Source organism: Toxotes jaculatrix, chromosome 17 (genome assembly GCF_017976425.1).
Source record: "Toxotes jaculatrix isolate fToxJac2 chromosome 17, fToxJac2.pri, whole genome shotgun sequence".
NCBI lineage: Eukaryota > Metazoa > Chordata > Actinopteri > Toxotidae > Toxotes > Toxotes jaculatrix.
Genome location: NC_054410.1, coordinates 2,396,137 through 2,410,391, shown reverse-complemented (window position 1 = coordinate 2,410,391; position 14,255 = coordinate 2,396,137). Strand labels below are relative to the sequence as shown.

At 42.1% G+C, this 14,255-nt stretch overlaps 1 protein-coding gene and 2 pseudogenes across 2 annotated transcripts; 2 read left to right on the top strand and 1 right to left on the bottom strand.

Moving 5' to 3' along the window:
- Window positions 1-74: 74 nt before the first annotated feature.
- LOC121197828 lies at window positions 75-253 on the bottom strand (annotated as a pseudogene).
- Window positions 254-626: 373 nt separating this feature from the next.
- Window positions 627-770, top strand: LOC121197829 (annotated as a pseudogene).
- Window positions 771-3,715: 2,945 nt separating this feature from the next.
- Window positions 3,716-13,889, top strand: tnfaip2b (tumor necrosis factor, alpha-induced protein 2b). 2 transcript variants are annotated; one of them, XM_041061162.1, is made up of 12 exons: window positions 3,716-3,830; window positions 7,228-7,482; window positions 7,929-8,571; window positions 9,396-9,507; window positions 9,645-9,767; window positions 10,001-10,095; window positions 10,225-10,317; window positions 10,427-10,553; window positions 11,304-11,423; window positions 11,567-11,722; window positions 12,153-12,274; window positions 13,151-13,889. In XM_041061162.1, the coding sequence occupies exons 1-12, from the start codon at window positions 3,779-3,781 to the stop codon at window positions 13,296-13,298; spliced, it is 2,046 nt and encodes a 681-aa protein (XP_040917096.1). In that variant the 5' UTR covers window positions 3,716-3,778; the 3' UTR covers window positions 13,299-13,889. The 2 variants fall into 2 exon arrangements, with proteins under 2 accessions (XP_040917096.1, XP_040917097.1); XM_041061163.1 differs by lacking the exon at window positions 3,716-3,830 and adding an exon at window positions 6,047-6,149.
- The last annotated feature ends 366 nt before the right edge of the window (window positions 13,890-14,255 follow it).

Here is a 14,255-nt window from a genome sequence, read left to right as displayed (position 1 = left end):
ATAACACCTATACACTTCCTCTTTAGAAAACTTCATTCTAAATCAACCTTCTACTGACACCTGAACAGCATCAACTTAGATGTTTCCTCCATCAGTTTGACTCAGAAACACTGAACAATCATCCACAGCAGAAAAGAGATAATGTCCTGAAGGAAACATCTTAGCTCTTCATCATAAGCAGCGAGACCAAACTCTGCAGAAACATTTTTCTCAAGTCAACAACTAAAGAAACAATTCCTCAAAGTAAAGTCTTGGAGCTCGACTGCCGCCTTTGCAGGGTCTTATATCTACAGACAAGCACTTTCACTCCTGCTGAGCTCCTGTGGATCTGAGAGACGCACCTCCTTCAATCGAGCTTCATCATCACAGAAGTCTTCATCAAAAGGGGATTCAAATATATTTATGAACCAATTTTGGAGCAAATTCAAGAAGGGAAAAATCTGATTTGCTCTCCAGTGTGTGTAATATCTGCCTCCTCCACATTATAATAACAGACCAAACATTTGGATCTGTCAGTGATGATGCTGTGATTGAAGGAGGCGTGTCCTCCTGCTCTGCAGGAGCTCACCAGGAGTGAAGGTCCATGTCTGCAGACATAAGACACAGACAAACACTCTGCCCCAGAGAAGACTATACTTTCAGGGACCATGTCTTAAGTTGGTGACTTGAGAAATGTGTTTTCACTGTTTGGTCTCACTGCCCTCGATGAAGAGTTTCCTTCAGAGCAGGAAACTGCTGCGAAGGCTGCCTTTTCTCATGTTCTGAGCGGAGCTCAGTGGTTCTCACCTGTGGTTTTATTTAGGCTTTTCTGAGAAGTTAGATGCTAAAAACCAATGGGTTTGTGTGGTTGTGCTTTTGGTGTGAAGTTTTTGGTTAGAAGTCACACATTAACTCCCAAGAAAAGCTTGTGAGAACAGCATTTGGACATTTACCGTGCAGAGTAAAAACACTTGCACCGAGCCTCGGCTGATCACAGCTGTTCGCTGGCTGTAAAATAACTGCAGTAAATCAACTAGGCATTGAATCTTTTTCATTAAAACAAATAGTTTATATTATATTTTGTGGTGAGAAATGTCTGTTGCAATGCACAACATTAATATAGGATCTACTCAGCTGAAAAAAGTACCGCAACAACTCAGAGAACAAAACTTAATTTAATCCATCGATCATAATTTTATCAGCTGCAAAGATTCAGGCAGAGTGTGTGTCTGTCTCCACAGGTCGATGTGGTTTCTGTCAGTTGCAGGTTTGGTTTGAGTTCCTGTGATGACTTATGTTCAATACTGTTTTGGTATAAAGTGTTTTAAAGGCGCCTGGGGCTTCTGAACCAGTCAAATCCTGCTGTAATAAAGATGATAAAGTGATCAACAGGAAGCGAGCCGCCTGAAAAGAAAGCGTTCATTGTCTTGCTGTCTTGCCCTTCGGCGTGTTGAAGTCTGTGAGCCCTGTGGGTGAAGACTGCATCAAACTCAAGAAAATTCTTGTGACACTGTGGAAGGAAAATCTGGCACAACACTGAAGCTTTCAAAAAGTCCCCTACTGTCCAAGTGAATCTGGTAAAACACTTCAGACTACACAATCCACTTCCCTTTCTCCTGCAGACACACACACATGAACGCAACACACAGCATTTTTAAAGTCAAACACAAAGTATGGCTAAAATCTAGTCAGACATTCAAATGAATGCTCTAATGTTTGTATAGATGAACTTGTTTGTGGTGTTTTATATTTGTTAGTGTTAAACTGCAATGACAAAGTGTTGTGTTACGTTTCCTCAGATCCAGACCCCCGGGCCCTGTTCTTCATTCATGGATGATGTTTCCAGAACAATTTGACACGACTTTAACTGTTGTCAGAGCAACAAATCCTGAAGCGTGAAACTGAAAAAGTGCAGGTTTGTTTGTCACCTGGATCGTGACAAAGAGGTTGAGTGTGAATCCCACACATGGACTAATTTTCAGATACAAAAGACTCACAGTAATTTTCAGAGAAGAGAAATTACAGAGGATGAATGACGTTGTTATGTCTGGACACGAACACTCAGGGTGAACTCCTGTGATTCATAAAGACGCCCCCTCCAATCACAACATCGCCACTGACAGAACAACCAAACTTTCCCGCTGTAGTGGTGGAAACATCTAGAACCGGCTGCAACAAATAAAAAGAACCTTCTTCCTATGTATTCTCTCTTATCTAAAATGACTTTTGCACATTTCCACCTTCATTGCGGTGTCTGCTAGTTCCTGTTTCATGTGACATCTGCGCTCTTTCACTTTTGGCGCTGATGCAAGTTTGGGCAGAGACACACCTCACTTTCACTTTTTATTTGGCCCATTCATTTTGTAAAAGTGTTGATGTGCCAACACAGTATTTTCATGTCACATCAACCACAACACATCTTGTGACACTGTGGAAGGGAAAACTATTTTTGTGTAAATGTCGTCACTGAAAGAAAAGACCGGTTCCACTTCTGTGAATTAAGAGACATGAAAACTGTCAGTGTCAAAAACTGGTGAATATTTCATCCTCATCATGTGAAAGCCATGATGTAAACACAAGGGTATCATCATTAGTCTTTAAAAACATGGACTCGGGCTGCGTGGTGGCGCAGTGGTTAGCACCGTTGCTTCACAGTGAAAAGGTGTGAGACTCCACCGGCTGGCGGAGTCTCCTGTGTGGAGTTTGGATGTGGGTTCCCTGCAGGTGGGTTCCCTGCAGGTGGGTTCCCTGCAGGTGGATTCCCTGCAGGTATTCCTCCGGCTTCCCCCTACAGTGCAAAGACAGGCGTGAATGGTTGTTTGTCTCTATGTGTCAGCCCTGTGATAGACCTGCCTCCGTAAGAGGATAAGCTGTATAGATGATGGATGACAGTAAAAAAAAAAAAGATGCTGCAAAGGTTAGGTAAATACATGGGATTTTAAAAAGCCATCATTTTAATTATGTTTGACTGAGAAACACAAAAAGATTAAGGTTCAGAATTCTTCCTTATCCTTGGTCACAGCTGTCCATGGCATGGAATTTTGCAGATGATCAAACTTTTTTCAGCTATTCAGGAATTGTTTTTTTTTTGTGAGGCCTTAAAGTGGGCTCCAGCCCTGCTGTTAATTTTCTTACCATGTCAGAACATCGTCCTCACTACAGAACTTAATTCACTGCTTCTTTAAAGATTTTTCAACACGTGTAGATGCCCTGAGCTACTGGAGCAGATTCATTTTGGTCATTTTGTGTCCAGGAGCTGCAAATTCCTGTTTCTTGCACCCTCTGAGTCAATAATAGCCGTGCTACAAAGCACACTGGTTATCTAAAAATCAGTGAGGTGTGAGAAAGCAGAGAAAACACACTTTAACCTGAAGTCACGTTCGAGAAAGTGTTTATTTGTGGGGCAGTTTGTGGTAAGAACTTTACTCAGCTTTGTAAGATTCTTTGGGCTTTAGGCTTTTTTTTAAAAAGACAAAACAAGATGAAGTCTCTGAATTTATGAATTATCCTAAGTTTGCCTCTAAAATAGAATCTGACACACGGTGTGAGAAACTGGGTAAACTGTTTAAACTGTACACATGTAATTTTAAAATCATTCCCACGTTCATTCTCACTTCCTGAATGTAAATGCTCAGAGGAAATGTGCACAGGTGCATTAAAGGAAAGCAGAGTGCAGTTTCTCACATTGTGACTCGACCACATCCTGACATATTTGCATATGTGTTTTTGTTTCAGTGTTTATCAGCTGCAGAAACAGATTTACTTTACACACTTGTGAGTCTTGCTGCCTCCAAGAGCAATGTGTTCGACACTTCGCAGCTGTTTCCCCTGCAGGTCCCACGGAGTAGAAGGTAAGACAAACTGTTTACCGCACAGCATCACCGTGATATCTCAAAAAGCAGCATGTCAGAGCAAAAGCTAAGCTCTGAATATATCGACAGATTCTAAATACATAAGACAGAATTTGGGAAAATCGATTACAAAATAATACACGACATAAAAAATATTCACATCTGCTGTGACGCTGCACTCATGAAAAGCACCTTTTACTGTACTGTATACTATGCACAGTGAAGCATGCTGTGGCACTGTAATAGCACCGGGATCATCCACAGCAGGAACAGGGATTGTGTGACAGAATGATGAACTTAAGACAAAACGAAGAGAAATACTGGCATCACCTGACTGGGGTGATGATGCAACTGTCACGGTAATGATTACCAGAAGTTAGCATCTGAGATGACACTTTGACCTCATTTCGATGTTTTTCTGTGTCTGTCGTCTAAGCCAGTTCAAAGCTGCGGCTCTGAGCTGATAAAATCTTGATTTTTATCATGTTTAAAGAAGCACCACGCTTCTTACAAAACTAAAACAGCCTAATTCAACAGCCCTGCAATAAATTCTCCTTCATGACTGTTAAAAAGTTTGTGCTAAAACTGTACAGTCACTCTGGGGGCTGCAGTTTGTGGTGCTGTTGAGTTGTACTGCATGACAGGGACAAGTGTTTCTATTGTTTTGTCCACCCCATTTGTATCAATAATATAGGCAAAAAACAAAACAAACAGAAAACAGAAGCACAGCAACATCCTCCAAAAATGATCAGCAACTCAAGTCATTAAACAAATACTGTAGATGATGAGGATGAAGATGAGGATTTATTTTATTATATTGTTCTGTTTGATATTGGAATATATGTATATCTTAAGGAGGATATTGCAATATTTTTACTTTTATTTTCAGTATACTTTTTCTCTTTTTCACTTCGTTTTATCGGATTTATTTTAGAAACATTTTTTCTCTTGGTGTACACATTCTCTTCTTCATTTTCAGTTGGGAGTTTGTACGTAACAAAAGAATTTCCCTGCGGGGATTAATAAAGTTTTTCTGATTCTGATTCTGAATATTATAACCATCATGATGGAGGATGTGTTCCTTCATATTTCTGATGTCTTCAGTATGAATCTACAATGTAGAAAGAAAAAAAAACAAAGAAAAAACACTGAATGAGAAGGTGTGTCCAAACTTTTGACTGGTACTGTATATAAATGTAATTTCGAGTAAATAGGACTAAGGAAGTGACACCAAAGGACAGCAGTCCAGAACAATTGATGGAAATAATTGAGGAAATGAATCCCTACCTGCCCAAAGCTGAGCAACAGAACTGTTTATTTGCCAGTGCCTAAAAAGCACATGACTGTTTCCTGATCTGCCGCCATCATGGTTGAGGTTTGGTTAGGTTTTGGTTTCTTGGTTGAGATTAGGGAATGACTGCGGTCATGATTTGTAATCAGCGTTGCGCATGTGTACAGTGGTGAACCCTTTCAGTCTGTTTTAGGTGCTATTTCACTGTCACACTGCTCTTTCCTTGTTGGGGACAGTGTTTTCTCTGTCAACTAACTGATTTGTCAAGCAATAGATTGTCATCTGTTAACTGCTTGAATTATTTTTCAAGCAAAACTTCCAACATTTGATGGTTCCAGCTTCTCAAATGTGAGCATTTGCTGGTTTACTGTGATGTTGAATTACAGTAAGTTGTATATCCTGAGGTTCAGGACTGCTGATCACACAAAAAAGACAACTTGCTTACTTATTTATTTATTCATTTATTTTTATTCATTCATTCATTCAGTGTTCTAGTGTTTGATAGACCAAATGATCCATTGACCAGCTGAGAAAACTATCAGCTGCATAATCAAAAATTAAAAGAACTGTAGGATTATTGCAGCCCTGCACACGTGAAAACAAAACTGTGAAAACGGCTATGTTATTCTTAACATGGAAGCATGTAAACATAAATCTCTGTTAGGAAGTTGGCCATTAGTTTGAGGGGCATCAAGTTATGTTGAGATTGGGAGGATTCGTCCTACGCTCAACACTTGAGAATTTAAACAACATAAAAGTCTTTACAGAATTTCATAAGTCAGAAGTCACATTTTCCTCCCAAACACTCTCTCTCTCTCTCTCTGTCTGTGTGTGTGTGTGTGTGTGTGTGTGTGTGTGTGTGTGTGTGTGTGTGTGTGTGTGTGTGTGCGTGGACTTTCCACATATCTGGGGATCATTTTGCATCACGCCTCATCTTATGCAGGAGGAGCCAGTCCGTGCTTTAAAAGGGACCCTGACGCTCACAGCAGCTGAATTTTAACTAACAGGGCAGCGGCTGTGAGATCAGGGTGAGTAACATCTTCTGGGGTGTTTAGACAAAAAAGATGATGTCCATCTCTGGGCTGATAGCGATAGTGTGTTTACTCTCAAGAAAGTTTCTCAAACAGCTAAACTCAAGACGCAATTGCTCCTAAATCTGCTGCATAGACTGTATAAGATCTGCAGTGAAGGGACAGGGTGGGAATCGCTCTGAGCTCCACGGTTCTTATGTAATTGTAAATTGACGCATCTGTGTCCGTCTGTCCTTCGATTTTCTCTATAATCGCGTGTATAGCTGAGGACCCACTGATGAGCAGAGTCATGCGTGAATGTTTTTCGGATGATCTTCAAACGGCGGCGCGCCGCGCGCGCGGGTCACGGCGCGGACTCCTCAGAAATTAAGATGCAATTCCGAAAACTCGCACGAGCTCTTGTGAAGCACGGTCACTTAAAGCCAAAGCATTCCCGGGCGCTTTGATGAAGACCAGGCACAGAAACAGCCTGACAGCACCATCTGGTTCACCTCCATCCATCCTCCGGATCTCCATCTTATCTCCTAATACATTAGACTCAACAACAGGCAGGACCAGTAATATATGCACCGCTGCTGTTTTCCGTTAATGGCCATGAACGAGTGAGAAAATTCACATAAATGGGATGGGAAAAATATTATTTAAAAAAAAAAAAAAAAAAAAAAAGCAGCCTCTGCATTGCAGATACTATTTGCACAAAAAAATAAAAATAAAATAAAATTCAATGCGTTAGTAAGGTTTTTATTTTGAAAATAACAGGAAGTTTATAAGGAGCAATTAAACCTACGAGATTGTTTAGCTAACTAGCTAGCGCTAACTTTTAAGCTTTCTTTTAAAATTTAAAATATAAGAAAATATAATTATATGGTAATTTAAAGACACCGTGACAGGATTGTAATTAAAGATAGCTAATTAAACCCTAAAAAGCAGGAAAACAGCAGCAACTAAATTCAAGTATTTTACCTAGCTAATGTAGTTAGCTAGCTAGCTAGTTCGGTAAAATGCGAACGTTGAAATTTCTGATTTTCACTTCCTTTTTATTTGACAAATGTTTGGTGGTATTTTGTCTCCGCAGACTTGTCAGCGCCTTTTTCAGACTGTTGGTCCCGTTTCTCTGCCCGGATAAGGATGCGAACCCGGTCAGCGTCCACAGTGTCAGACGGCTTCAGGGCCAACTTTCTCCACGGCCAAACTCCGAGATCCCCCGGTGCAGGCTGGCTGAAGGGAAAACTCCCCAAGTTCCTGAGAAACCTCAGAGGTCAGGACAGTGTCAACATCGCCCCCACGACGGATGGAAACCAGTCGCCCAGCGAAGAGGAGCCTGAGAACGGTATGTGTGTACAAACACAGAGAAGCTGTTCTGTAAAGTTCACCACACACTCTGTTCTAGAAATCCCTGCTATCATGACAAAAGTGGCCTTAAATAGCCATAAACTGACTTCTTCAGAGAACAAACGACAGTAAACTGTACTCTCAAACTCTCTTGGGCTTCATTGTCATCATCAGTGATTAGCCTGCCGCTTATTTTCTCCATTAGTCGATTAATCATTTGGTGTTTAAAACAGTGTGAAGGGCCTTTTTTACTTTTTTTCTGCCACCAGGTTGACTAACTGGTCGATCAAAAACTTGGGAGATTGATCAATAGTAAAGCTAATCCTTATCTACAGCCCTAAATATAATGTGTATTCCTTTTAGGATGTTTAGATGCCTCGTTTTATGATAAACAACATCTGCCACATTCTAAAAAGAAGCCTCCTCTTTGCCCTTTTCTCTCAGTGATCCTCACATTTGAGCAAAATCTTGAGGAACGCCTCTTCCGTGAGGCGAGCCAGCTGCTGATAGAGAGAGAGGAGCATCTGTGTTGGGAGACAACGGAGACAGAGAGTCTGAAATGTAATGAGGAAGAAGTTAACAACCTGGCTGCAGATCACAGAACCCTGGAACGCCGCATCCTGGAGACTCTAGAGCGGAGTCTGTCTCTCAGCGACGTCAGCAGCGAGGCTCTGATGTCTGCTGTGAAGGCCATCGACCAGGAGGATGAGCAGGACCAACTGTGGAGGCAGAGGGATCGGACGCCCCCGAGGTGGAGGCCCAGCGGCTGGAAGGAGCTCCACAACACAACTCTCCACAGCCTGGTAAAGGATCGTATGGACAACCCGAAAACGCCCTCCGTTAACCAGGTAGAGCAGTCGTCTGTCGAGGCACACATCTGCAGCATGGCCAGGCAGCTGAAGAAGGACCTGCTGTGTGTGGTGGATGAGGTGAAGACCTGCTACCCACCAGAGGCAGACATCTGTAATTTTTATGCCAGGCTGTACCACCAGACCTTCAGTGACATACTCAGAAAGATCACAGATTTTGGTCTGGAGGACAAGGACTGCACTTTCCTCCTGCTCTGGGTGAACAGTCATTATCCTGAGTAAGTAATGAATTCAGTTTATGTTTAAAGTAATTAGCACCTCATTATTCACACTTATATTGAAATGTGAAAGTCCTGCATTCAACTACTAGATTTTGCCAAGACTAGTCACAACTGCTAGCTAGCTGTGCAGTCTGTCGTGAGGGGTTGTAAGTAGATGTTGCCCCAAAGAGCAACTGCAACAGGACTAGCTTAGACTTTCTGTCTTGTATGGACTGCCTGGTGAAGACAGTGTGGTTTTATGTAGGAACTTAAACAATATAAGCAAGATGAATGAATGAATGGGACTAATGTTCTCAATCCACATCTAGGATATCAGCGCAACTAAAAACATCTGCCACTGAATCTGTTTGCCATTATTTTATTATATGACGTCAGAGAAATGAATGAGGAAGCAGTTGTTTACACCCTTAACTTCTCAGGCTGATTCATGGACAAAGCTTCTTGCTCTAAAATTGTATAACTTTTAAGGCAGTGTAGGAATCCATGACAGGAGACGCACAAACCCTGCAGCTGTGCCCCCACAGGCCAAGAAAGTTGTCCAAGTTGGAGCTTGTTTTTTACAGTTACACCCCGGTGTTCCCAAACCAGTTGGTTATCTTTTTTTTTTTTTTTTGAAAACAACATGTTGCTGCCTGTGCAATGAGGGAAGCAGCTGAGGCAAAGCAGTTAAAATGAAAACGTTCTGGAGCACAATGAGAATCACAGATTAATAAAAATGTACAGTACATGTTTCTGATATAATGTTCCTATAATGTACAAAGTTGGAGTTAACGCGTGTGGAGGTGTTAGTAAAAGTTACGATTTCTGCTCCTCTGTGCCAGACTCCTTCAAAATCCAAAGCTCACCAGTGAGATCAACACTGAAGCGCTGGGGAAGCTGCTGCCTAAAGACATACTGGAATCTCTGGAGGACCAGTACCTGAGCAAACAACAGGTAACCAGAGCTCATTTTAGCTTGTGTGTTTTGTTGACATCCATAGCTGTTTTTAGTTTTAGTTTAGCAGGTTTCTCAGAACTAATTCTAACACCCAACACTTTTGGCTAACGCTACTTGTTGTTTTTTGTATTCAGAATGATCTGACGACTTACATCAGCCGTGTCCTGGAGGAAGCGAAGCAAAAGTGGAGCGAGGGAGAGGAGCCGACGAGAGAGGATGGCTGCTACAGAAGTCCTGTGGCCGACGACATCATCCAGGTGAGGATCAGTACAACGCAATGTTAAAACAGCACGACGGTGTGAAAACAAGCAAGGCACTAGCACTGCGGAGGTTAGGAGTTCAGTTCCTTGTTATAGTTTAACTGCTTTGGATTCTTGACGTATGTAGATGAAGAAAGTCGTTGACAAAAAAAAGGCATGTAGTATAGGAAATTCTTTCTCTCTGTACTCAGCAGTAATTTTAAAATGCTGTTATTTCCGTCTGTCTTTAGTTAATTTACGGTATGGTGACTTCAGCTGAAAAAGTGGTGGGAGACCTGCACAAGGCCCAGAGCTTAACGAGCGAACTGGGCGGCTTAATGCAGAGGTAACAAGCCCGATGGCTTTCTTCTACAACAGTGTCATTTTAAAATCCATTTTTGTTTTATACTTTACGTAATGGAAACCGTGTGGAGGTGAAAATCAACTGTTTTCATTCTACCACAAACTCCCGCAGCTTCAAGAGCTTCCAAGACGACGTCATAAGGCAAAACAAAGCCAACAGCAAGGCGTTCGTCAAGGCGAACCTCGGCTGTGTGGAACAGTTCAGGTACGTTTCTGATATTCAGGCGATGAGACGTGATGAGACGTAGGTCTGGTTAAGATGACAGCAGAGCACTTCACTGTGAGCTAATGTGGCTCCTGTGGTTTTTCTGCAGGGATGTCCTGAATAAGAACGACCACCTGTTCCTGGAGAATGTGCGGGAAAGCTGTTTGTGTGTTTTGACCGACATGAAAGAATCTGCCCACACGTATTTATTAAGCCCTGTGCACGAGACCCTCAGGGTGAGTTTGATTCCATGTGATGCAAAGGATTTTTTTTTTTTCTTCTTTTGGACAAATCTCGTGCAAAGTTCCAAACCAGCAATGAACAACAGATATTGTGTGTATATCCAAAGCTGTGCATTGTTTTCTAAAACTACTAAAACACATCAGTGAGCCTTACTGTTGAACTTGGTAACATTCCTTTATTATCATGAACACACACACTGCATCTTATTTTGACTCAGTCCAACATACACCACCCCTCTGCCACAAATACCAACGAATGTGGATTCATGTGCCGCTAAAAATATACCCCAGCAAATACGCTACTTCCTTCTGTTTGAGTATCATTTGATAAAACTACACAGATTAACATCTTCAGCAGAAACCAATGAGCTTGGTGATTAAAGCTACAGGAAGGTCATCAGAAATTATCACGGGAAAAGCTCAGATACTTTTGGTTTTGGTCTCCTCACGGTCTTTGATAGAGGAGGACTGAACAACAACATCAGCTGTATCATTTAACTGTTTATCAAGCCACAAACAGAGAAGAGTTTTCTGCTTAATCCGGAAATCAGATAGACTAAACAAAGTTTTCCTCGCTCTGGTCCCACGTATGAGATGAGATTTCCTTCCACTGCTTCCCTCAGTGTTACAGTGTAACCCAGTTTCCTTCTCTGAAATGTAAATCATGTGAACAATGTGATTTTAAGTGCAATCTCCATGCTTCTGAGACTGAAAGTGTCTAAATGCGTCGTGTTTCTCACGCAGCCACATTACCGCAAGCTGGGAACCAGCGACTGGCTGAACAAGCCCCTGTTTGAGAAGCTGCTGGTCAGCATCGAAACGGAGATCCAAGGGCTCAGGGGTTCAAAAGAATCCTGTCACCGGGTACGAAAGCAAGAAATACATTTACAGTCCAAGAATGAATGCTTGGGTTTTTTTTGTTTTGTTTTGTTTTGTTTTGTTTTGTTTTGTTTTGTTTTGTTTTGTTTTGTTTTGCGTTTCTGATTTGATGATTGGATTAACTACAGGAGCTGATTTCCCAGTTTCATCAGGAAGTGACGGTTGTATATGTGAAGAGGCTCCTCAAAGGAGAAGTCAAGCTGAAGGACAAGGAATGGCAGAAAAAGGCCTACATGACCGTGACAGACAACGCAGACAGTTTGCACAGTTTATTCTTTGAAATGGTGAGACCTCATCGTCGCTACACAGTGAAATTTGACCGGGGGCCTGGGGACTAACAGCGGCAAATCTGAAGGGATTTTATAGCTAAAGTTAATAAAAGTATTTGGAAAAGAAGTTTGTTACATTATCCATGACCAAAATGTCTCATAAACTTATGGCACAGGACAAATATCTCTCTTGTTTTATCTGTTCCTGTGAGTATTGTATCACTCATATCAACCCACTCATCCAGGAAGAATGTTTCAGTGAGTAAAAGGCTTCACTGGACCAACAGCAGAGCTTGATTAATGAGCGGTCCGGGGAAAATCCAGAGTAAAAACTCCACTCCTGTGACCGCTCACGATAAAATCCTCCCTAAAACACACGAGGTGTGTTAATCACAGTTTTAGGAAACTTGTAGACTGAGCTGACGTACCCGCTCCGTCCTCACAGGGTTCACGGGAGGACTGGCTGAAAGAAATCCTCACCAAGATTGCAGAAGTGTTGAAACTCCAGGAGCTCCCCGCCATACAGATGCAAGTGGCATCACTGGGAAGTGCTTTTCCTGACCTGAGGTAACACTTTCACTCTGAACAAAGCACATGGACACACAGCACAGCGGTCTCATTTATTTAGGTCAAGTGTAAGAGACCTAATGACAGGAGGGCGAGGATAAACAGTCACAGACAGAGCAGAAAGGTAACAGGAAGCACACTGTGTCTAAACATCTCAGGTGTGTTGAGCTGTCTCTGGCAGCAGGACGACATTAGAAGAAGTAGCAGACAGAGAAGTAGCTGGTAAAGCTTTTTGTGGCTGGTTTGTTTATATATCGCACTGCTGCAGTGTTTCCTGTGGACAAAGAAGTGTGGTGTGAGGGCAGTGTTGGCTGGAGGAGATGGTGGTCAGATAATGTGCCTAAGTATGATATATATTTGTACCGCTTCAGTTTAATAAACAAAGAAGTGTAGTCACGCTACTTAGGTCAGACATAAAGTCTGACCTAAGTAAGCTGCTGTGCAGCAGTTAGTCAAAGGGCAGAGAGCCACAATCAAAGCTAAGCTCGGACCTGAGAGGTGTCACTGCCTCCCCCAGAATAAACACCTGCTCTGTTTATCTACCTGAGCAGTTTTTCTCTTTCTCTGAAAATACAAATCAATCACGGGCTGTTAGTCAGTGAGTTTTAGAGGTGTCGGTCGGTGGATTTCGTTTCCTTTGGACAGAGCTGAGCGAGCTGTTTCCCCATGTTTCCTGTCTTTATGCTAAACTAAGATAACCACCTCCTGGCTTTAGTTTAATTCACCCTCGAGACATGAGAGTAGTATGTCCTCTCATCTAATTCTCAGTGAACTATGTGAACAAGTCTATTTCCTTAAATGTAAAACTGTTGTGATAATTAACTTTGTGCTAAACATGCTGATTTTTAACCTTCCTTTTCCTTCTCTCACCCACAGTGAAAAACACATTTCAGCTCTGCTCAAGCTCAAGACGAACCTCTCCAGAGCCGACAGGAAAAGAGCCAAAGCGACTCTGTCGGACACTTTGAGAGAAATCGGCGTCGCGGGCGCTCGGCCGTTTTTCTCCAAAGTTCAGGTTAGATGAGCCGTACGCTGCGACGATGCTCATCATCCAGTTCTCCTCATTTCAGTCGTTTTAATGTTGGCTCAGAGTCGGGTTGTATCATGTGCCGTAGTGTTTGTGTGTAAGTTGGACACGGATGTTTTCAGTCCAGCTTCTACAAAATGATGCTGTCGCAGTGTGTGACGACGTGTAATGTGAATGGCGCTGTGGGCGATGACGAGCCGAGCAGAGAAAGACGAAGCTCGGCCCGACTGTAAAACGATGGCATGAGCGTAGCTACTGTTTGAATCTATAAGCTGCAGTTCACATTAGTGCTGGTAGATATGGTGCTTTTCACTGCGAAAGAAAAAAGATCATGTCAGGTTTGTGTGAGTGTGTGTGTTTGTGTTTCAGTGAAAGGACAGGGTCAGTATTTGCAGTTGTGTTCCTGATGGTGTAAATTTTTTTTACATCAAATCACTGTTAAAGTTTATTTTTATGCCGTATATTTCTTGAAATATATGAGCAATAGAGGGAGACATCATGCTTTAGGTTTTCACATTTTGTCTGATGTACAGAATTAAGTGTATTAAATGTAAATTAAATTTGTAAAATAAAGTTGGTAAAACTTCAGGGTGTGATTTCCTACGAATCTGAAGCTGCTTACATGCTGCAGCTCCGTAACTAACATCTTTATATGGGGCTGTAATTAAGTTCATTTTAGTCTGGACCGGTGTGGTGAGCAGACATTGCCTTCCCTGAAGTTGTGCGGCGAGAGAAGCCAAAAACAACAACACGGCTCTAAAAGAATCTATTTGATGTCCCTCGTCCTGGTCCCTCCATTCACAGGCAGTCAAATAAGTCTTGAACAATTCTGGGAAATCATTATTTCCTTGAGAGGGAATAGAACCGGTGCACATTGAGCTGAGGTGTATCCAGTTTATTATTCTTAAGCAATATCTGCAACTAATTGGCATTCCTGAAAGTAGAGGAAGGATG